Source organism: Gobio gobio (genome assembly GCF_949357685.1).
Source record: "Gobio gobio genome assembly, chromosome: 24".
NCBI lineage: Eukaryota > Metazoa > Chordata > Actinopteri > Cypriniformes > Gobionidae > Gobio > Gobio gobio.
In genome coordinates, this window is record NC_137120.1 from 33,092,177 (window position 1) to 33,115,698 (window position 23,522).

At 38.8% G+C, this 23,522-nt stretch overlaps 1 protein-coding gene across 1 annotated transcript; it reads right to left on the reverse strand.

Annotated features, from left to right (window-relative positions):
• Positions 1–608: 608 nt before the first annotated feature.
• Positions 609–21,054, reverse strand: cbarpb (CACN subunit beta associated regulatory protein b; the record flags this gene model as incomplete). The annotated part of the gene is made up of 9 exons (XM_079807080.1): positions 609–3,125; positions 4,742–4,931; positions 10,644–10,875; positions 11,275–11,427; positions 12,911–13,082; positions 13,855–14,017; positions 14,232–14,311; positions 18,854–18,996; positions 20,998–21,054. The coding sequence occupies 9 exons, from the start codon at positions 21,052–21,054 to the stop codon at positions 1,688–1,690; spliced, it is 2,628 nt and encodes an 875-aa protein (XP_079663206.1). The 3' UTR covers positions 609–1,687.
• Positions 21,055–23,522: the final 2,468 nt, after the last annotated feature.

Genomic DNA, 23,522 nt, shown 5'->3' on the forward strand with positions numbered 1-23,522 from the left:
TTAGGATTTGGACCAATGCTATGGTGTTTGAGATAAATCAAGACATTTAGGGCAAATTCCAAATGGTGTGTTTGCACCCTTGAAGGGCACTTCGGGAAGGGGACATTCAAAACTTGGAACACCACATTTGTAGAGACTTTCCAATTTTGGAACATCCCATTTGTATGAGCGTTCCAAATGGAAGTGAACAACTGAATCCCTTCACGGAGGACCCTTCAACTAATCCTATCTTGTTTAACCCAAATTACAAACACTGGGAAAGAGTTAACTTAGGAATTGGACCAATGCAATGGTATTTCAGATAAATCAAGACATTTATGGCAAATTCCAAATGGCATGTTTGCACCCTTGAAGGGCACTTCGGAAAGGGGACATTTCAAACTTGGAACACCACATTTGTATGAGCGTTGCAAACAGAAGTGAACAATTGAATCCCTTCGCGGAGGGCCCTTCCACAAATCCGTTAGTGAAGGGAACATGCAATGGTTGCTTCAAGGAAGTAATTTAATCTTTTATGGTCATGTCCTTGTGATTCATTTTAAATCTAGATATGGCGAGAGACTTAGAGTTAGTATAAACAGAATAATTCAAGTTGTTTTTTTGTTGTTGCGATATATTACACACATTTTCTTCATGCATTTCATATTAAGTTCCAAAAAGTTTCATTAGGTAAGAAATGTGTTTAATGCTTTATGTGTTTAATGCTTAACTTATAAAGTTAAGAGCAGATTGGGAACACATAAACATATAAAGCATGTTTTAAAAAATGTTTTATTTGTATCAAATAAACGCTAGGCAGCGACAACATTCCATATCAGGCTAATGAGGAAATTACGGGGTCTTTCATTGCTCCCTTCACCATGTGCATTACAAACGGCTTCATTATGCCCTGCTCCCTCTAAAGTTCCCACTTCAAGGGATTGGTCCTTCGGAGAGAGTAGGGCATAGGAATGCCCACTTCCGATTGGAATTTGCCATTAACGTTGATAATGCTGTTGTTTTTGAAATACAGGTTATGTGACATAATTAGACACGTCTACCCATACCAGGAAATTTCTACAGTTTATGCTAATTGTTATTTATAATTTATAGGATTTTTTCTGCAATTTGATTTATTAAAAGAGCAGGTTTAGCTACACAACAAAAAACCCAGATGCTAGTATTTAGTTTTTCATTTCATCACAACTTCCGAAAGCAATACATAGTAAACCAAATCGAGGGCTATCTTGTACTTTAAAAATAATAATAATAATAATATTAATTTGGGTTATGAACAGACATCCGGATAGGCAGCATTGCAATATAATTCATGCACTTACAAATATAATCAATCTTTAATCTAATAGCACCCAAATTCACAGTGGATTACCTAGTGCAGAGAAAATATTGGCTTTTGAAGTCAACACGTAGCTAAATGGAGAGCTCTAATAACAGACTTTGACATTTCATTTGTTTAAGACTTGGTCCATTGAGCAACGTGAGGTATGCGCCTTAACTGCCTTTTATGTAACAATGGGCATGGAAGAAACGTCTCTACACCACTGGTCTAGGACATAATGACAATGATTTCAACGTCATTAAATGACCAAAGCAAACCTTTTCCAGATCGGAGCCAATGTCGATCAAAACTTTGGACCTGTAGATGTTGCAAAGTGTTCTTGTACGAGGAGATGAAGGGAGCCACATGCTACACTGGACTGTGATCGGGCAATGTGTAGGTCATAGTCACTGCACTACACTCGGACGGTTCCCTGGTCCTGCGGAGATCCGGGTACAGCCGCTCTTCGAGGGTAGCTGCAAGCTTGTCGCTCAGCTCTTCTGTGATTGTCTGTGGGCCGTAGCTTGTATATTTGTGCATACATTCATCAGGAGGCTCAGGGGGTGGCAATGCTTGCCTAGAGTTCTCCTGGCCCACCAATTGCTCTCCAGCAATGTCAGTTATTGGAAGGGGCTGCGATGCCTCAAGGACTTCGTTTTCGTTGATGGTTCCAATGCTTTCGGTGCTGGAAGATATTCTTATGTTGTCTGGATCCACATCAGTAGCGGAATCCTGATCTGCCTTGGGTGTCTCAGGAGTACTGGTTGCACCTTCGCTGCTCTCTTCATCAGGTGCACTAATGATTCGTGGGAGCGTGCTCTGGTAGCTAGTCTCTAAAGGATAGTTGACAGTTTCGCCACGTCGGAGCGGAGTGCGGTACCGGTCAAAAGAGGTTTGGAAGCGCTGGCCGGGGTCGCTGTATTGTTTGGAGCGCTGCCACTGCTTGCGCAGGTGCACGCGGGAACGATGCTTGGAGCGTAGCGGGGACTCCTGCTGATCGAACTGCGGGTCGTGCCGCAAGAACTCGTGGAAAAGTGCGTCGGTTTTCTCGTCAATGCTGTAGTCGCGGCGGGAAAGGACAGGGGGGTGAGGCTGATCATTGCGTTGAGTGAACATCTGGCCGTAGGGGGACCACAGAATAGTGTTCTTGTCCTTTTCCACTCCGCCCACACCACCGCTGGCACCTGCGGGTTCCTCTTCGAGTTCTTCGACAAAGATGTCCGTGTCAAAGCTCTCGCACACGGTCCCTTTGCGGCCGGAACTGAAGAAGTGCCTGCGCTCCATGGCGGAGCCGTCCTTACTGCTACTGCTACTTCCGAAAAGTCGCAGCTCCTCAGGAGCACGCGAAGGTGCTTCTATTGAGGTGTAGCCGCTGTCCATCTGGAGGAGCTTGCGGTTTCCCGGCTCCCCATCACTTCCTCTTTCAGAATCAACGCTATCCTGTTTACGACTTTTCTCTGATCCCTCATCTAGAGGCAAGTCCGCATCCCCCTCCATCTCATCCCCAATATCCTGCGAGGGGTACCTAGGTAGTCCTCCCATCTCGGTCTTACCCCCTAGAGAGCACATGCTGTCTGCATCACTACGGACCGAGTCTTTGTCATTGTTGCTGCTCTGGTCGGACGAAACATACCGCTCGAGTGAGGCGCGAAGAGTCCAGATATCACGGTACAATGTCTGAGGTTCTAAACTCTCCTGATGACAACCCATTACAAGACTCTCATCTGGGGGCTCGGAGGTGAGCCCGATCACCCCAGGACCCATCGCTCTGCTGCAGCTGGGCTCCACCATCACCTCCACCTCTAACCTGAAGAACAGCACACATATGAAATCAGACAAGCTCATATTCCTACATATAGACAGTATTTCTGTAAAAAAAAAAAAAAAAAAAAAATGTCACAATGTAGCACAACATGTCAGTGTGGATCTGTCAAATAAATTACATTGATTTTTCCTTTCCATTAATGCTTTGAGCCCAGATTCAGACATTTTAACTTTTATTGTATCTTATATATATTTTTAGATAATTTTATTATTAATATAAAAAGGCAATGCTCCAAAAACAGTAAAAAAAAAAAAAAAATGCAACGCACGATAATTAAAGTAGCACTGCTAAAAATATAAATAAATAAAAACTAAGGTAAACTATTCAACCTAACTGACTAGTCTAAACTAGCCAAGTAGTCAACCACTGTAAACCATCCCTACTATATTAATATGTTTTATGTCAGCGTGGTTCTACACAACTGTTCAAAAGTATAAGGGTCAGTAATTTTTTTTAATGTTTTTGAAAGAAGTCTTATTGTCACCAAGGCTTCATTTATTTGATCTAAAATACAGTAAAAACAGTAATAATGGATTATTTCCTTCAGCTGAGACACTTCAGATGCGCACTGTGCACCATAATGGTTTTGAATTGCTTGAAATATGATTGGAATCATTTCAAAAAAGGAAAATACAGTTAAGTGCAACATGTGCAGCGCAAGTCTTTCATATAGACTACATAAAATTATAATTGTGTGCATGGGACATGGCTTTTAGTGGTGAGACTTTAGTTTTTTTAATCAGGCTCTCAAAATTATATAAAAATCTGGATTAAGATTTCTCAGCCAATATATCGGTTATCGGCTTTCAAATATAAAGAATTATCGGTTATCGGTATCAGCATCACATGATCCTTCAGAAATCATTCTAATATGCTGATATGCAGTTAAAGAAACATTTTGTATGAATATGAATGGTAAAAACTGTTGTGTTGCTTAATATTTTTGTGGAAACTATGATAACTGTGATTTTTTCAAGATTCTTTCATGAAAAGAAGTCTTTTGTAACGTCTTTACTGCCATTTTTGATCGCTTTAATCATCCTCGCTTAAAAGTATTAATGTCTTTCAAAAATAATTTCAATTTTACTGACCCCAAACTTTTGAACGGTACTGTATATCAAATATATTATGCTTGTTTATTTTTCCTTTCTGTTAAAGCTTTGAGGCCCAGATTCAGAGATGTTAAAACAGATGCCTCCATGAACGCACAGATGGTTGTGACTCACTCTGTGATGGTTAATGCGAGGAGACCACTGCACAGCAACAGATACAAGAAAGTCAGTTGTAATTGCTAAGCAAATATAAACAAATATACTAATGATCAAAACCATGCGTATTGACCTTCCTGGTCCATTTTGCAAAACATATGCAAACCAATTGCTACAAATACCAAAAGGTACACCTGTGGAATACCCACATTCAAAACAACTTCCATATTCTAAAGCAAAGCGTTTTGCACTGTAAGCTGATGATGCCATGATAAGGCAGTGCGATCAGCGTGCTTAGATCAGTCCAGCATGGAATGGGGTCTGCTGTATGAGGAGTGGCGTGGCAGATGGTTGCTATAGCGAATGCATGGGCGAGGCAATTAAAGATACCTGCCGAGGGAGGGTGGGGGTGTGGAAGGGGGGGACAGAAGGCGTGGACTGGGCCGGGTGGGGCAGTAGGTAACATCCTTTGTGCGAGCGATGTATTGTATGAGGTCGATGTGATGGGCGTCATGCTCCTCTTGGTCCATGCTCTCGCTGGCTGCACGCTGCCTCTGGAACTGCCTCCGTTTGGGGGAGCCTTTGGGGACGACATGAATTTTACGTCAATAGTCTCACAAAGCAATTTAAAACACATTCCAGGTTTTATTGTGAACGATTCATTGATCCACCAAAATGAGTTTCTTGTTTCTTGACCAACTATGGTCACAAGTTCCGTCGTCACCAACCTATTTCAGCGATTCTGTTTTTCTCAAAACCATAGTTCCAATGAACATTCGCAAACATACTAGGTTCTTGTTGGTATTAGCCAACTATGGTCACAGGTTTTGTAATCTCTAATCAAAATGCAATAACTTGCTTTCCTCTCAAACCACTTAAGCCACCTTTCCACTATCTCCAACGTTACATTTCCACCCTTTTAAATTAGTCGTTATCCTTTGGAAAATTAATGTATGAATATATCCACGCAAAACAAAAATATGACCACTAATACGTTAGAAAGAAAAACAGTAAGTTATTTAGGAACTGTTTTAGCAAACTTGCAATTGGTCTGGCTCCATTTTGGTATATAATTAGAGTTGTCAATAAACTGTATTTAATTATACATTTCAATAATACATTACATTTTTTATTAATTTGAAATTACTGGATTTTAACTGACAATTATTATTTTTTTAAATTTATTGAATGTACATATTATAAAATAATGTAATAATTATCTGAAAATGAATTGCCCTTTTTAGCATTCTAAAGGCCTGTTCACACCGGGACGATTTCCTCGTGTTTTTAATGCCGACGTTTAACGCCTCGTGACTAAACAAAGGGCGTCAATGTGAGTGTGCATACCGACGCGCAAAACGGCAGACGTAGAAGCGTCATTTAAAAAAAAAAAAAAAACGCCTTGGGTTCGTTTTTTTTTTTTTTTTTGATGCGGCATGTTAAAAACTGGTCGACCAATGAGATTGGTGCTTTAGTTCACATGCCTGAAGCTACAGTAAAACAGGACTTGGTGGCACTCAAGCACAAAACGGTCTTGCCGAGCACACATTTATACGACAAAGAGGAATTAAGTAGACAAAGAAGAAGATGAGCTGCTAATGCTGCTTGCCAGTTAGCAAAAAGTGTGTGAATAGTTTTGGCAAGCAAGTAAATATTGTCTCTCTTCTTCTTCTGCGTGACAAGCGAGTGTCAGAAGCGTAAAGTGGCGCCGCACCAGCTTGTGTACCGGGAGCGCCATCTACTGAATTTGCACGTTCCCTCAGCGCATCGCCAGTGAAAATTGCTTGGGTGTGAACAGAAAAACGTGCCGAAAAAAGTATCGAAAAAGCTGCCAATAAGCGGATGCAATAATCGTCCCGGTGTGCATAAGCCTTAAGGGCCAGATTTATCAAAAAGGGGCAAATTAGCATCATAAGAGCGCAATTTCCCAAAGAGCAGCGCAAATTAGCGTCTGGTAGATATGCTTTTTTGGGCGGAAAATGATGGCACAAATTAGGAATGCACCGATATAAACATTTTGGCTGATACCGATAACCGATAATTCTCATTTGAAAGCCAATAACTGATATACTGGCCGATAAATCTAAATCTAAATACTTTTTTGAGAGCCTGATTACAAAAACAAAAGTCTAACCATTAAAAGCCATGTCCCAAGCACAAAATTACATTCTTATTATAATTTTATGTAGCCTATATGACAGACTTGCACTGCACATGTTGCACTTAACTGTATTTTCCTTTTTTGAAGTGATTCCAATCATATTTCAAGCAATTCAAAACCATCATGGTGAAGAGTGCGTACCTGAAGTGTCTCAGCTGAAGGAAATAATCCATTATTTATAATGATAACATAAAAAAATTAACATATATCGGCCGATACCGATATGGTGCCCGATATATCGTGCATCCCTTGCGCAAATACCAGTAAATTGACTAGCGCAAACCTTGGTAAATCACCTTCGATTCATTTAAATACTCTCCTCCCATAAATTTTGCGTCTGAACAGGAAACTCCTACAAATGCATATGCAATAAGGACAGATGAAAAATTGTGTCCACGCCTTTTCAGCGCAAATGTTTCACTGCATGCTTTTTTTTTAAGCCAAAAAGAGGGTTTGGTGCAAGCTGTTAGTACATCTAGCCCTAAATGTAGTGCATTAGCTTTAATGCATTCAAAAACATAATTAACATATTAACAATATAATATTGATCTAATCAGTTAACCTGGGCACTCTACAATGGAAATCCATTAGATGGAGAGCATTGCTTTAATCATGACCTTATTGTTCCACAGAATTAAACAAAAAACATTGAGCGTTTGGAACGCTCATTTTCGCTATCTCTCATTTAAAAAAAAAAAAAAAAAAAGTTTGGAATGGAAGAGCCCTGCGTCAACCGGCCATCTGCTTGAGAGTGAGTCTTGGCACACAAATACAGCAGCTCCGTCTTGGCTGAGAGAATATTCTATAGTCTGCTACACACACACACGCCGAACTGTTTCTCTGCTCCATGCTACACGAAGGCACTAAAACTCTATTAAGGTCTTCAATCATTTTCCAAGGTAATACACAATGCAGGGGCTAAATGAAAAGCAAAGAAACATTCAATATTGCTTTGCATCCCCTAAGGCTAGGAAACTGATCGCTTCACATGTTCATAACACTGTCTGTACTTTCCACAGGAGTGTTATCTCACTTCCTTTCATGCTGACAAAGGAGCCAAAAGAGTTTTACAGTAAAACTTATATAATCAAACAACAGCGTTCTAGTTAATCTATTCATTCATGTTTATTCATTCATCCAGTCCCATTAGCTACACCGTGCGCTTTTCTCATAATTTAAATATTAGCCAGAATAATATCATACTTGCACAGCAAGCATCAGAGAGCGTTTTGTCAATTTATGGGCAAAGAAATGGGCCAAGCCTAAAATGGCTAAATTCTGACCACAAATTTTTGGTCAGGAAATTAAACTTTAAGCAAATGCACTACTTAAAAAGCCATTGCTATCTCAGAAAAACATCACAGATGGCATAATATGGGAGGTTGAGTGTGGAGTGATGAATCACAATGAAACACGAGTTGCACGGTGATGCTCCGCAGTGGTGTCTTCGAATATCTGCTGAGCAATATGAACATTATAATATAATAATAACTGTATCTCTAGCACAGTGAAGAATGGTGGAAGAGTGTCATTGTGTGGGGAGACTTTTTAGCTGCTGGTATTGTTGAGATCCTTCACTATGAAAAGTCATTTTATGGTTTGGATACAGGAGAATATTGCAGAATGGCAAAGCTGTTATCTAAAGAGGAATGATCAGATGTTACTGTCCATTAGGCTCATGTTTTGGCCTGGTCAGAGTCCAGATTTGAACCCTACACTCTAAAAAAAAAAGGGTTCTATATTGCACCAAAAATGGTTCTTGCTTGTAATCATAGGGGAACCTTTTTTAGTGCTATATAGCACCAATTTTGGTGCTTCAGTGGTTCTTCAGCGGTTCTTCAGAGGTTCTTCAGCGGTTCTTCAGAGGTTCTTCACCGGTTCTTTGACTAAGGTGCTATATAGCACCTCTGAAGAACCGCTGAAGAACCACTGAAGCACCAAAATTGGTGCTATATAGCACTAAAAAAGGTTCCCCTATGATTACGAGCCTTTTTTTTTAGAGTGTATAGTGAATATTTTGTCTCACATTAAACTCAAATGAACTGGGAGACATTTGTCAACTACTCAATGACTGTTTGAAGCCATTAACATTGAGTGACACAACACTGACTCTTCTTCCTGTAAAAAAGAAAAACTATATCTACAGTATTTGTGTAATTCCTGCTATCTTCCTGACCAGTGATTTGGGATTAAAATGGTTGAGACCATTGGAAGACCATTAAATATTTTGCCATTTTTGGCGTGGCTCTTTTTTTGCCCTGAAGTGTATAATCAAGAGACAACAGAAAATGGCGAGATAACTCCAGTCTTCAGATGTTTCAAATTTGGTTCAAAGATGCTGAAAATCACAGGAATAAATTACACTTGAATATATATTGAAATAGAAAACAGTTCTTTTAATTTGTAATAATATTTCTCAACATTACTGTTTAACTATTATGGATCAAACAAATTCAGCATTGCTGAGCATAAGAGATTCAAAAACATTTCATAACTGTACTGACCCCAAACTTTTGAACGGTATTGTCAATTATATAATTGACCTAAAACTAGTGCACAAATGTGTACAACAACATTTTTCAAAATTGTCTGCTTTTCATGAGTTGTCTAAATACACAGCCCACTAATCATTATTGAGGAAGTCCTGTATAATTTGCTATAATTCGGTTTTGTTTTCCAAAACAGCGACATGGAGCACAACAGAAGGGAACAAAAACAGGGATCAAGATGTGTTTGTAATGTATTGTATATATTTGTGTGTGTGTGTGTGTGTGTGTGTGTGTGTGTGTGTGTGTGTGTGTGTGTGTGTGTTAAAATCTATTAAATCGCGATTAATCACATCTAACATAAACTGTTTTTTTTTACATAATATTGTGTGTGTGTGTGTGTGTGTGTGTGTGTGTGTGTGTGTGTGTGTGTGTGTGTGTGTGTGTGTGTGTGTGTGTGTGTGTGTGTGTGTGTGTGTGTGTGTGTGTGTGTGTGTGTGTGTGTGTGTGTGTGTGTGTGTGTGTGTGTGTGTATATATATATAAGTACAGTTCTCTTGGCAACCACCAAACCACTCTTTCCAGAGAACACATCTCCACTGCTCTAGAGTAGTGGTGGCGTGCTTTACACCACTGCATCCGACGCTTTGCATTGCACTTGGTGATGTAAGGCTTGGATGAGCTGCTTGGCCATGAACCCATTCCATGAAGCTCTCACAGTTCTTGAGCTAATCTGAAGGCCACACGAAGTTTGGAGGTCTGTAGCTATTGACTGCAGAAAGTTGGCGACTTCTGCGCACTGTGCACCTCAGCATGCGCTGACCCCGCTCTGTGATTTTACGTGGCCTACCACTTAGTGGCTGAGTTGCTGTCATTCCCAATTGCTTCCACTTTGTTATAATATCACTAACAGTTGACTGGAATATTTAGTAGTGAGGAAATTTTATGAATGGACTTATTGCACAGGCGGCAACCTATCACGGTACCACGCTTGAATTCACTGAGCTCCTGAGAGCGGCCCATTCTTTCACAAATGTTTGTAGAAGCGTCTGCATGCCTAGGTGCTTGATTTTATACACCTGTGGGTATATATATATATGCAAAATTTTATTATTTTTATTAAGAAAAATAATAATATAAAAGGTAACATATCAATATGTGTGTGAGTGTGAGTGTGTGTGTGTGTGTGTGTGTGTGTGTGTGTGTGTGTGTGTGTGTGTGTATACAGTAAACCCACACACACACACACACACACACATATTGATATGTTACCTTTGTATTATTATTTTTCTTATTAAAAATAATAACATTTTCCAAAAAAGTAAAGCAATCTAAAATGCAACTTTCTAACAGCTAAAGCTAACTAAAGTACCTAAAAATATCTGTATATTATATATGTAAATATGTAAATAATCAGTATAGTCCATGAATATAGTATATTTTAAGAAGGGAGTCCTATTATATAGTATTATTATACTATATTATTATAGTATAATCCTTTAAATACAGTCAAATTTTTGTTTTCCTTACAAATCATAATCATATAGCAATTTAATTACAATATGCACTATAAACACAAAAAAATCATTCTGTACAGTCTGTATATTTATAATGAAATTCACACTGGTTCTGGATGTGTCACTGACCTCTCATGTCTAGACTTGAAGCTCTCTGGCTGCTGTCAAATTTCCATTTCTTGATCTTGAAATAGGGACTTGCTCCCTCAAGGCTGGCGTGTCGGCGGAGCTTGGTGAAGAACTGCAGCATGGGGCCCTGAGGGGCTCCTCCAGATGAGGTCAGGGCTGTGGCTGAGGCCGATGCACCCTCTCTACCGTTACCCATGATGCCTGCGCTCCTGCCGACTCCTCTGACCTCCATCTGTTGTTCGCAAGATAACATAATAGCGATACATAAATTATAAGAGATCAACAATCAGATGATCTGTTGTTATGTATTCAGCATGAGTTTGTGATCAACTTTTAATTGTCAGTTGGCATGGATTGTTTTGTTGGATTGTATAATTAGATGTTGAACACCAAGGCCAATATATTGACCGATATTTGGTATTTTCTAATTATCGACATCGGCCGATACGTTCAACTGTTTGGCCGGTGTGTCGGAAGCAGGACTTTTATTTTGAAAATACTGAGAACGTCAATGCCTGCACGTATACTGGCTAAATATCGGCCCTCCTCTCTAAAATAGCGGCAATGAAGAAATCAGTTGCTAATTATTATGCGTCAGTGGGTGGTGAGTGTATCAGTGTGTGTGACTCACTAGACATGGACTGGAGGGCTCAGGACCGGCCACTGCAATGCTCTCACAGAACGTTGTGTCTACAGTGGAGTTGAGAGAATCGCCAGGAAGGGCAGAGCTGGGACTGAGACTCCGGCTGGTCAGGGCAGTCTGTGGCAGTAAACATACTGGTGGCTGTGCATGTGACAAACACAATGTGTGTTAATTGTTTATAGCAGTAATGAGGAACAAACCTAAACAAACATAATCATGCAGTCATTCGAAACTTTTCTAGTACAGATATATACAAATGCTTATCAAAAGCTTCAGACTGAATAACTTTATTGGAGAAGCATTCTAACATCATATACTAACCAGGTACGATGAAACCAATTTTTAAAATGCGACAGCCAATCAGATTATATTTGATGTTTCTTATATTGAATTTTAGACCAGTGAGATTTGATTGTGGGAGGGGCTTCCTTGTGAAATGACAATGAAACCAATTTTTAAAATGCGACAGCCAATCAGATTATATTTTATGTTTCTTATATGGAATTTTGGACCAATGAGATCTGATTGTGGGAGGGGCTTCCTTGTGAAATGACAATGAAACCAATTTTTAAAATGCGACAGCCAATCAGATTATATTTTATGTTTCTTATATGGAATTTTGGACCAATGAGATTTGATTGTGGGAGGGGCTTCCTTGTGAAATGACAATGAAACCAATTTTTAAAATGCGACAGCCAATCAGATTATATTTTATGTTTCTTATATGGAATTTTGGACCAATGAGATTTGATTGTGGGAGGGGCTTCCTTGTGAAATGACAATGACACACATTTTTAAAATGCGACAGCCAATCAGATTATATTTGATGTTTCTAATATAGAATTTTGACCAATGAGATTTGATTGTGGGAGGGGCTTCCTTGTGAAATGACAATGAAACCAATTTTTAAAATGCGACAGCCAATCAGATTATATTTGATGTTTCTTATATGGAATTTTGGACCAATGAGATTTGATTGTGGGAGGGGCTTCCTTGTGAAATGACAATGACACGCGTTTTTAAAATGCGACAGCCTATCAGATTATATTTGATGTTTCTTATACATTATTTTAGACCAATGAGATTTGATTGTGGGAGGGGATTCCTAGCGTAATGATGATGAAACCTATTTTTCCAGCGCCAATTCCCCACAATCTTTTCCAGCTCGATTAATAAAACAGCTGCTATTTTTATCCTTTTTTAGTTGATTAGACTGCCATTCTTACACAAGTTGAGAAAAAATTCCAAAATAGCTGTATTTATTTCTTAGAAATATATGAATGCAAATACACTAAAGTGTCAAAAGTTTGGTGTCAGTAAGAATGTTTTCTTTTTTCAAACATACAATTTGAGGTATACAGTAGGATTTATCTCATGTCGCTTCATAATGACGTGTCTAAGGTAAAGTAGGAATAAAAGCTAACATGTAAAAACATTAATGACCCCAATATCTACATAAATCAATTGCTCCACAGCATGGAAGTCTCCTTACACACCACATCATTTGACAAACGGACAATCCATCCTGACCTCAATGCTTTAAACGGATCTAAAAAAAAACTCATGCTGCCCTTCTTATGACTGACATCATACTCTCGTATTAGCAGAGCAATGTGACTGTCACCTGAAAAATTGAGAGGCTGGATTTAGCGACGGGGCGCGTTGTCATGGCAATACTGTTCTCTGATGACTCACACTCGTGGATGGTGAGTATCTGGAGGGCGGGAGGAGGGAAGTGGAGGTGGGTGAGCCGCGCGTTCTTCAAGTGATGAAAGTCACCCTCCGTAAGCGTGTACCTGAGGTGAGATGGAAAAATGACACATTGTTATTATTTATCACTTCATTATAGATTCACATCACAAATATATCACGGGAGTGTTTGCTGAAAATGTCGATGAGCTAACTGTGCTAGATTTATGCATCGTTCCAGTCGAATAAACACCATTTTAAACACTTTTTTTTTTCCAAAAGTAAATTAGGTACAAGTATTAAAGAATTAAAAATAGTGTTAGATGAAGTACATCTCAAACTTAATGATTAATTAATACATATTAATAATATAACAATACACACAGAGTGAAACATATCGTATATAGTATACATATAAAGTAATACAATTGAAATATTTTAAATATATTAAAATTAAATAATTAAATGTTTTTTTTAAATACTCTTAAATGTAATAATTCACACAAAATTGCAATTATATATACACATTTGCAATATACAATTAATTATTTAATACTTGTTGTGCATTCATTTTTATGACGTTACAAATAAATGAGAGACTATGTGAAAAATGTGTACTTTCAGATATTCATTTGTCAAATGACATGGCTTAATTACTACAAAATACACTTTTTTAATATACACTTTCCCTTATACATTCTCATTCATTTTAACCCAAAATCTTGATGTTATTCATATAGAGCTAATGCGACAGATGTAAATGTAAATCGCATACATAAAGGAATAATGAAAGCTGCAGTCTGCTGCGGCAGTAAGCGCTGTGAATAGGAGCTGCTCTGTGTGTCTAGAGTGGGCGGCATGAGTGAGTGGGCGGCTGACCTTCGACCTTTCTCCTGTGTTTTTTTGCTATGATCGAAGAGTGCTGCTTCGTTGAAGGAGACCCGGCGGCCGGTTGTGCCCGTGGAAAGGAAACGCTCTGTCTCCATGTCGTGGGAGCTGGCTGCCGACAGGCAGTCTGACTCATCAATGCGAATCGTAATCTCTGTGCGTGGAGAGACAGATTAGACCAGAGGACGTATTTGTTTTTCACATGATGCCCTCAGCTGATGTATGTGTATGTGCATAAAGTATAAATGTCACTTAAACTTGACCTCGACATTTTACCTGAAGCCTATATGTAAATACATTTATGGAAATGCATTAACTTAAAGGTTGACATATAATATGAACATTAACTTTATTAGTGAAGTTCTTACCATGCACTGGCTGGGCCTCCTCAATATAGGTGGTATTACTTTTCTCGGTGTCATCGCTAGCCCTGAGGCAAACAATGAACCTTCAATGCAAACATGTAATGAGTCAAATTCAAAATTTATGTAGATCTCATTCATAGCATGCATAAGTGGGTCATTCTCAAAATATGGAGACAAACATGTCCCTGGAGTTTTCACATTTTATTTTATTTTATTTTATATTATGGTATATTATATTATATTATATTACAAAATTACTAAGTTAATATTCAGTTATGGTTTTATTCTATTGTTGCGCACATTTTTTATTTTATTTAGCACTGAAAATCCCATTATATTATATTATATTATATTAGTTAGTATTCAATTATATTTAGTTAGGATTCAGTTATATGAAATTTTTTATTTTTTTTATTTTTTTAAGTTTATTAAATAATACGAAATGGTTCTAGTCTATTGTTTTGCACATTTTATTTTTATTGTTAAATGTATTTTATATTATTAAATTATATCACTAAGTTAGTATTAAATAATATGAAATGTTTTTATTCTATTGTTTTGCACATGTATTATTTGTTATTATATTATATTACAAATTAAATAATATAAAAGGATTTTATTCTATTGTTTTGCACATGTATTATTTGTTAATATATTGTTATATTACACATTAAATAGTAATATATTTAACTTGTAACAATAATATCTATATTTGGTTTTATTGGTTTTGTCAATGTTAAAAACTTGTATTTTGAAATAATCCAAAAGTTGTGAAAAAGTACTTCCTGTTCAAATTTGCACAGGAGAAATCGATAAATAATGTTAGTCAATACTCAAAGCAAGAATAAAAATACATGAAAAATTAAAGTGGCTTTTAGTCCATGTGTGTTCAAGTAATATATATGCTAGTTTAACCCCTGAAAGTTCCTAAAAACTTAAATACACATTTATAATTTACAGTCCAATCAAATGCTGGAATGAAATTGCCCCTTCCCCTAATGCCACCTGCAACCAGACAACAAGTAGTAAATCATAGCTCATGGCTGTGATGTAATTTAAAACTAACTGAGATGTCCAGCCCTAAACTTCCTGTTTCAATAGGAAACATTTTATGGGGTTTTGCAAGATTGTGAGAATGTCCCAATTGGGAATAATTCAAAAAGAAAAAGAAAAAAACACATAGGAACATTCACCTGCGTTGACATCTAACTAAATGCCATATGATAGGAACAATAACAACACCGGCTTTATTGCGACAATATACAATTTCATTCGCCATAAGGCACTGTGGGTAATGAGAAACTGGAAATGAGTTTCCAGTCCTCTAACCACAGTGCACGGTGCCACACTGTGAGTGTGTGTGTATTAGTGGGTGTTGGCTAGAGTGCACTCTCTCCCGCACCAGGAGTGATTTATCGTGGCTGATGGCTGCTATGAGATCTCATTATACTCGTCATTTGTGTGAGCCTGCACTCCTCCAGGCTGCCTGGAGAGCAGACAGACTCTACACCTCTCAGCAGCCACCGACAAATAGAGCCAAGCTGTGACGAATGTGCACTGAAAACATTTTCGGGGCTGAGCATCCTTGGCTTCATCTGTTTATTCCAGTTGAATCTCTGCGTCGCGGTTCTATTTGATGTATAATTTAGCGTCAAACATAATCATATGCATCATCTGTCAGAAATGACACCAACATGCAAACACCATGCAACGATGAGGAAATCTGTCATATTGTATATTCGCAATGAAAGCATTCTCATTTCATCTTTTTTACTGTATAAACTGTCATTGTTTCAGTGTTTTTATGAGGTGTTTTAAGTTAAATACACTTCTGAATGTAAACACACATCCTGTGGGAAAGCATCCTAACCTTAAAGGGACAGTTCACCCAAAAATGAAAATTACACCATGGTTTACTCACCCGCAAGCCATCCTAGTGTAACGGAGGCCAGCTAGTAGTCCCTGTGCGAGTAAACCTCACTCCTCGGATCTCAAGAGACGCTCTAGCGACTGACGTTTGGGGTTGCAGCCTTTAGCCTCCTTGTTAGAGCGTCCGACTCCCATGCAGGGAGACCCAGGTTCGAGTCCCGCTTAGAGCGGGGCAGTTTGAACAGAAGGGGTTATATTGGTGCCGTGACCCGGATGGGAGTGAGGTTTAGGGGGTGAGTGTGCCGGAGGCCAGCTACTAGTCCCTTTGCGAGTAAACCTCACTCCTCTGATCTCAAGAGACGCTCTAGCGACTGATACTTGGGGTTGCAGCCTTTAGCCTCCTTGTTAGAGCGTCCGACTCCCGCTTAGAGTGGGGCGGTTTGAACAGAAGGGGTTACATTGGTGCCGTGACCCGGATGGGAGTGAAGTTTAGGGGGTGAGTGTGCCGGAGGCCAGCTACTAGTCCCTTTGTGAGTAAACCTCACTCCTCTGATCTCAAGAGACGCTCTAGCGACTGATGCTTGGGGTTGCAGCCTTTAGCCTCCTTGTTAGAGCGTCCGACTAACTCTTAGAGCGGGGCGGTTTGAACAGAAGGGGTTATATTGGTGCCGTGACCCGGATGGGAGTGAGGTTTAGGGGGTGAGTGTGCCGGAGGCCAGCTACTAGTCCCTTTGCGAGTAAACCTCACTCCTCTGATCTCAAGAGACGCTCTAGCGACTGATGCTTGGGGTTGCAGCCTTTAGCCTCCTTGTTAGAGCGTCCGACTCCCGCTTAGAGCGGGGCGGTTTGAACAGAAGGGGTTACATTGGTGCCGTGACCCGGATGGGAGTGAGGTTTAGGGGGTGAGTGTGCCGGAGGCCAGCTACTAGTCCCTTTGCGAGTAAACCTCACTCCTCTGATCTCAAGAGACGCTCTAGCAACTGATGCTTGGGGTTGCAGCCTTTAGCCTCCTTGTTAGAGCATTCGACTCCCATGCCGGGAGACCTGGGTTCGAGTCCCGCTTAGAGCGGGGCGGTTCGAACAGAAGGGGTTACACTAGGTGTACACTAGGTGAATGGGTAGGGTACACTACGTTACACTAGGTGAATGTCTATGTGAAAGACTTTCTTCTTTCAGACGAATAAAATCAGAGTTATATCAAAAAATGTCCTGGCTCTTCCAAGCTTTATAATGGCAGTGAATGGGGGGGGTTCGAGATTTTGAAGCAAAGCAATGCATTTGTGTAAGAAAAATATCCATATTTAAAACTTTATAAACTGTAATCTCTAGCACCCGCCAAGTGTCGTACACGCATTCACGAGAGAGTGGCGTTCCAGCATATGACGTAGCGTAAGCTCTGGTGATGAAGGCGGAAGCGCAGAGGAGAAAGCAAAACAAACAACCGTTTAAATAAGTTTTAAAGAGGTCCTGAATTGAGAAATCAACTTTCCATTGAGCGTTTGATATATAAAAGGTCATGGTAATATAAGAATATCCTGTAAGTTTCAGAGCTTTTATTGACACCAGGCCCAGCAAACGATCGATCTCAGAATATGCCACACCTTGACGTCATCGTGTGGTGAAACATCACCTCGACAGAAGAAGATCAACGCCTGATTCTGTAGCTCTGCCCAACCGACTCGTGCCGGACATGACAATTTGTTCTCTGCATCGAAAATATATATGAACACGCTGTTGCATACCTTTGATAACTTTTGAGGCTTATTTAATGGAGTTTTTATAAGCCTTTTGGTCGGTTAAATGGCCGTAAAGAGTGGTTAGAGTATGGATGAATCGCGTTTGTGTGAAGACTCAGGATCTATTGAAGAGAATGTAGGCAATGCAGAAAAAACACTCGTTTTTGATCCATTAATGCGTCTCTCACTTACTGTGCGATCTCACTGTTTGAAGCGCCAGTCAGAGAAAAATGCCTATCAACGCGTGCTGTCATGAATAATTAAGCGCGTGCTGTCATGAATTAAGCAACGCGTCTTCTCATAGGACAAAGACACGCAGTATCATGAATAATTATGAGACACAGATGACTCATCGCCGTACTATAGTACGAGAAAACGTCACATCCTATGACGTTGACATGAAGACTAATTTAAACCAGGAAGTTGAAAATAGAGCAAAAAGGTTTAAAATTAACTAGTTGTCTCCCACAATCAAAACTAACAGATGGTAACATTGTCTTCCATGATGTTCAACTCACATACTTCTGTTAAAATCTCAGAAAATTTGGTTTACGGTTTCATGACCCTTTAATGAATATCCAGCTCACGTGGAGAAGATATTGCACGTTTGTTCCTTCATATAACCACGGATTCGTTTGTAAACAAGAGACTGGATTTGCAGACAGGATGAGATTACATGAATGAATGAAGCAACACACTAATGTGAGTAAAACATGTTTTTATATGATGTTTTTGAATATAAAAACCACGCGGACGTCATAAGTTGGCTCAGAAAACAGTATACATTTTTTTAAAAGCCAGTTCATGACACCTTTAAATATGGATATTTTTCTTACACAAATGCCTGGTTTCGCTTCAGAAGGCCTTTATTAACCCCCGGAGCCGTATGGATTACTCATATGATGGATGGATGCACTTTTTTGGCCTTTAAAATCTGATTGGTTGACAGAAATGCTCATCCAGAACTAAGCATGTTGTTTCAGGGGAATCAATGTATAAATTGTAAGGTATTGGTCTTACCACGCATGGCGTCTGTCCCCTTCACATCGACGACAGACAATCAGAAGGACAGAGAGCAGGACCAGCGTCCCCCCGACAAAGATGGACAAGAGGACCAGCAGGAGGACATAGCCATTCTCTGTCCCGGACGACAACGGGACGTCCTAGGTAAACAACAGAGAAAGAAACAAACCAGTCAAAATGGAAATTCCTTCTCTGAGTAAAACCGCATGACTTGAATTTTCACATTACACAGGTTTCTCCAATTACGTTTTCAGGTCTCATAACATAGAAAAACCCTTCAGTGTTACAATTTTACTGACATACACATGCACATTTTTGGCATAAAAGCAAGAATTGGCACCGCCACATTCCAAAAGGGCGATGCCATAGAAGAATCATTTTGGTTCCTCAAACCTTTCAATGAACAGTTCTTTAAAGAACAAGGATATTTGAATGAACTAAAGGGCATTTCTCTAATAAAAAGAACCTTTTGTCCAATGGTTAAAAGGTTATTAATGGAACCATAGATGCCAATAAAGAACCTTTATTTTTAGCGATATTACATAAAGCACAGTTTCTGGAGAGGTGGACCTTCAGGTGTGGAGGCTTTTGTGTCTGAGTTGAGATGTTAAGTACAGTGTTTACCAAAGACGAGTTGGTAGAAAGATCTAGAGGTGGGCAGATATGGCACAGAGACAAGAACGAAAAAGACAGAAGGTTTCTTCCTCAAAGCACAAAGGCATACAGCACCTTTCACCCTGCCACCTGTTTAATTGTCATCTTCGTTCATGTATGTGAAGAGGTGTTCAATGGAAAGAATGCTAAGTAAGAGCATAAGAACAAGGCCTGAACAAGTCTTTGACCCATATCTGTAACACCTTACAATTACTCTTACATTATACAGTTTTAATTGGTGGCGCACAACATCCTAATTACCCAGAAGACATTGTTCATTTGAAGATCAGGGAAGAGTTTATTCAGATCGGGTCTATTATTTTGTAAATGAAAGTGTTTGGAAGACTGATTTATCGGTTTTTGTTTAATTCTGTCACTAAATTCAATCAGTTCATCATATAAAGCGATCAAGTCTTTTCAGAAAATTTTGACTAAACCGCTCAATTCATATGGATTAGTTTTAAGATCTCTTTATGTACTTTTTGAAGAGTCAAAGTTTCACTTGTGAACACTTGTGTTCCGAAGATGAACGAAAGTCTTATGGGTTTGGAACGACATGAGGGTGAGTAATTAATGACAGACTTTTTGGGGTGAACTATCCCTTTAAGAAAGGGACAGCGTGGGGCCAAAAAAGGTTTCCAGCGCAGATATATCACTTCACTATTGACAGATGTCCTTTTTTGCCTGCAAAGTTTGGTCAAAAATGCAACTTCACCTTAAAGGAACACTCCACTTTTTTTGAAAATAGTAAAAAGTAAAAACTGGCTCATTTTCCAACTCCCCTAGAGTTAAACAGTAGAGTTTTACCGTTTTCGAATCCATTCAGCTGATCTCCGGTTCTGGCGGTAGCACTTTTAGCATAGCTTAGCATAGATCATTGAATCTGATTAGACCATTAGCATCTCGCTCAAAAATTACCAAAGAGTTTCAATATTTTTCCTATTTAAAACTTGACTCTTCTGATATTACGCAGCACCTGAAATTATACATATTTTCAGGCGCTGCGTAATATCATTGTGCCGCTGGACCTATGGTACGGCAACAAAGTTCCTTGATTATTACGCAGAAATCATAGTATAGTTCCTAGCCATATCGATCTAGAAAATCGCAACTTTTCATTTTCCGTCGGTCTTAGTACAAGATGTAACTACATAAGAGTCAAGGTTTAAATAGGAAAATTATCGAAACTCTTTGGTCATTTTTGAGCGAGATGCTAACGGTCTAATCAGATTTAATGATCTATGCTAAGCTTTGCTAAAAGTGTTCAATGTGTTGACAATTTCCACTGAAACAGGAATACACAGTGGGACATATCAAACAGCTCCTCCCCTTTTTTATAATAGCCAATAGGGTTTAGTTTATGTCAGCTGTTGAGCTCTGTAAAGCCGCAGTTTCCTCCTAATCTCCAACATACCGATTTAAAATATATAGCTTTCTGTGCAGAATACAAATTAGTCCGATACGTTTTGTGGTCTGTGCTGACTTACGCATATGATCCGCTCTGTGCGGTCGTGTCTCTGGAGCGGAGCAGACTGTGAGTGCATTGCGGCGGTTCGCCTGACATTAATGCGAAACAACTTCATTTGCCCGAGTGGAAAGCATATTAACACAGTCTGAATCGTTCTCTATCCCCTATATAGTGAACTATGTGTCGTTCACCATGTAGAAAATAGAAAATGTGTTAACAAGTGGCCGATTTAAGCCGTAGCTTCAGCTATCTATTTATAATGTAGGGGGCGGGACGCTTTAGATTCTAGAGAGCATTTGATTGGACAGGAAATCCTATGAGCCGCTGAAGTGCAGAGTGATGTCATCAAAATCACTGATCCATAATGGCGGAAGTGAAAGACTGTACGTTTTGAATGCTTATATCTTCTAAATGCGAATTGTGTCATTGTTTTGGAGCACACTAGCTTATAGATGACAGTAACAAATTCATGCTAAAAGTCAAAAAACTTCATTTTGATTTCATGGGGACTTTGAATTCACATTTTTGAATTCCTAAATCACTGATTGAAGCAGCGGTGTTAAATTAGCGTTTCTAGTGTTATCCACAACATGGATAAGCTAAAACAACTAACCAAAAATGATGCTACTTCACAATTATGCTAGAGCAGTAATACGAACAATTTGGTGGCCCATTGGTGGCCAAGAACAGTGATTTCTGTCAGGATTAAGATTGGTTTGATTGAGATTATTGTGAAGGCTCTGAATGTTATTTGGTGGCAGGCTTCACTCTGAAGGGTTCAGCTTCTGAGCTGTCCACAAGCAAACCTGCAAACCCCCCGAGACTAAAGCAGTTAACCAACATTTTTAAAAGCAACATTTACATAATTCCATGCGGAAGCAATACAAGTACTGTAATGAGATTGAGCATCAATGAGCCGGATAGATCGATAGATCTCCTTGGACAAGCATCAAGGCAATCATGTGCCTGCATAAGGAGTTGGTGATGGAGGATACAGTGTACAGATGAACTTATGCCTTGTTTAATTGATAGTGGGAGGAGTTACGGATCAGCTGTTAGCTGGCTTTCATGCCGTCGTCTGCCTGAAATACGCTAGAGCTCCAGTCACTCAAACTACATTTAATTACCGAAATACTTGGTTACGTTTTACGGCTAAATAAAATTTTGAAATTTCCGTTTGAATGTTTCTGTAAAAGAAAGGATTCTGTGCATCACTAATTGTTGTTCAAAACCTGTAAGACTTTCTTTCTTCTATGAAATAAGAATGGAGAATTTTTCAAAGAACAATTTTGTGAATTGATTCATTGAAAAAACTCGAAAGAACGATTCAATCGCAAATCACACATCGCTACATTCCTCACACAAAGCTACCATATGGCTTTGTTTTTAAGTTGCTTTGGAAAAACAAATGTCTGCTAAATGACAAAATGAGTCATATAAACCACATTTATTATTCTTTTATGGTGCATTTTTACCCTTTTAAAGCTTGAATTATTAATTCTCAATTCATTGTAATTGCATGGAAAAGAGCAGCTTGGACATTCTTCAAATGTTCTCCTTTTTAGAAGAAAGTAAGTCATGCAGGTATGGAATGAATAAATTAATAATTTTTTAAGCCTTACATAAGGTCCAAAACTCCCAGAATATCCTGGAGTTAGTCACTATTCCTGAATAAATCTCTGTATTCTACATAATTTCACATAAGAGTTCAATTAACCAAATTGAATTATCCGAAACTTTATTTTCAGTTACGTTTTTTCGACTAATTAATTCACAAATCACACAATCGCTACATCATTCTGTTCCTCACACAAAGCTACCGTGTTCATTTTTAAGTCGCTTTGGAGACAATGTCTGCTAAATGAATACATAAATGAGTCATAGACCATATTTATTATTCTTTACGGTGCTTTTTAACCTTCTTGAAATATTCATTCCCAATTAATTTGTAATTGCATGGAAAAGAGCAGCTAGGACATTCTTCAAACGTTCTCCTTTTTAGAAGAAAGTAAGTCATGCAGGTATGGAATGAATAAATTAATAATTTTTTGAGTAAACCTTTCCTTTAAGCCTTACATAAGGTCCAAAACTCCCAGAACATCCTGGAATTAGTCACTATTCCTGAATAAATCTCTGTATTCTAACCTAATCGAATGACATCCTGAACTGCAAACAGAGCTCAATTACCCAAATTGAATTATCCGAAACTTTATTTTCAGTTATGTTTTTTCGACTAAATGAAATTTTGAAATTTCGTTTTTAATATTTTGGTAAAAAAAAGAATTCGGTGCAACACTAATTGTTGTTCAAAACCTGTACTACTTTCTTCCATGGAACAAAAATTGAGAAATTTTCAAGAACAATTTTTGTGAATAGATTCATTGAAAAAATCTGACTGGAAAGAAGGATTAATTCACAAATCACACAATCGCTACATCATTCTGTTCCTCACACAAAGCTACCGTGTTCATTTTTAAGTCGCTTTGGAGACAATGTCTGCTAAATGAATACATAAATGAGTCATAGACCATATTTATGATTCTT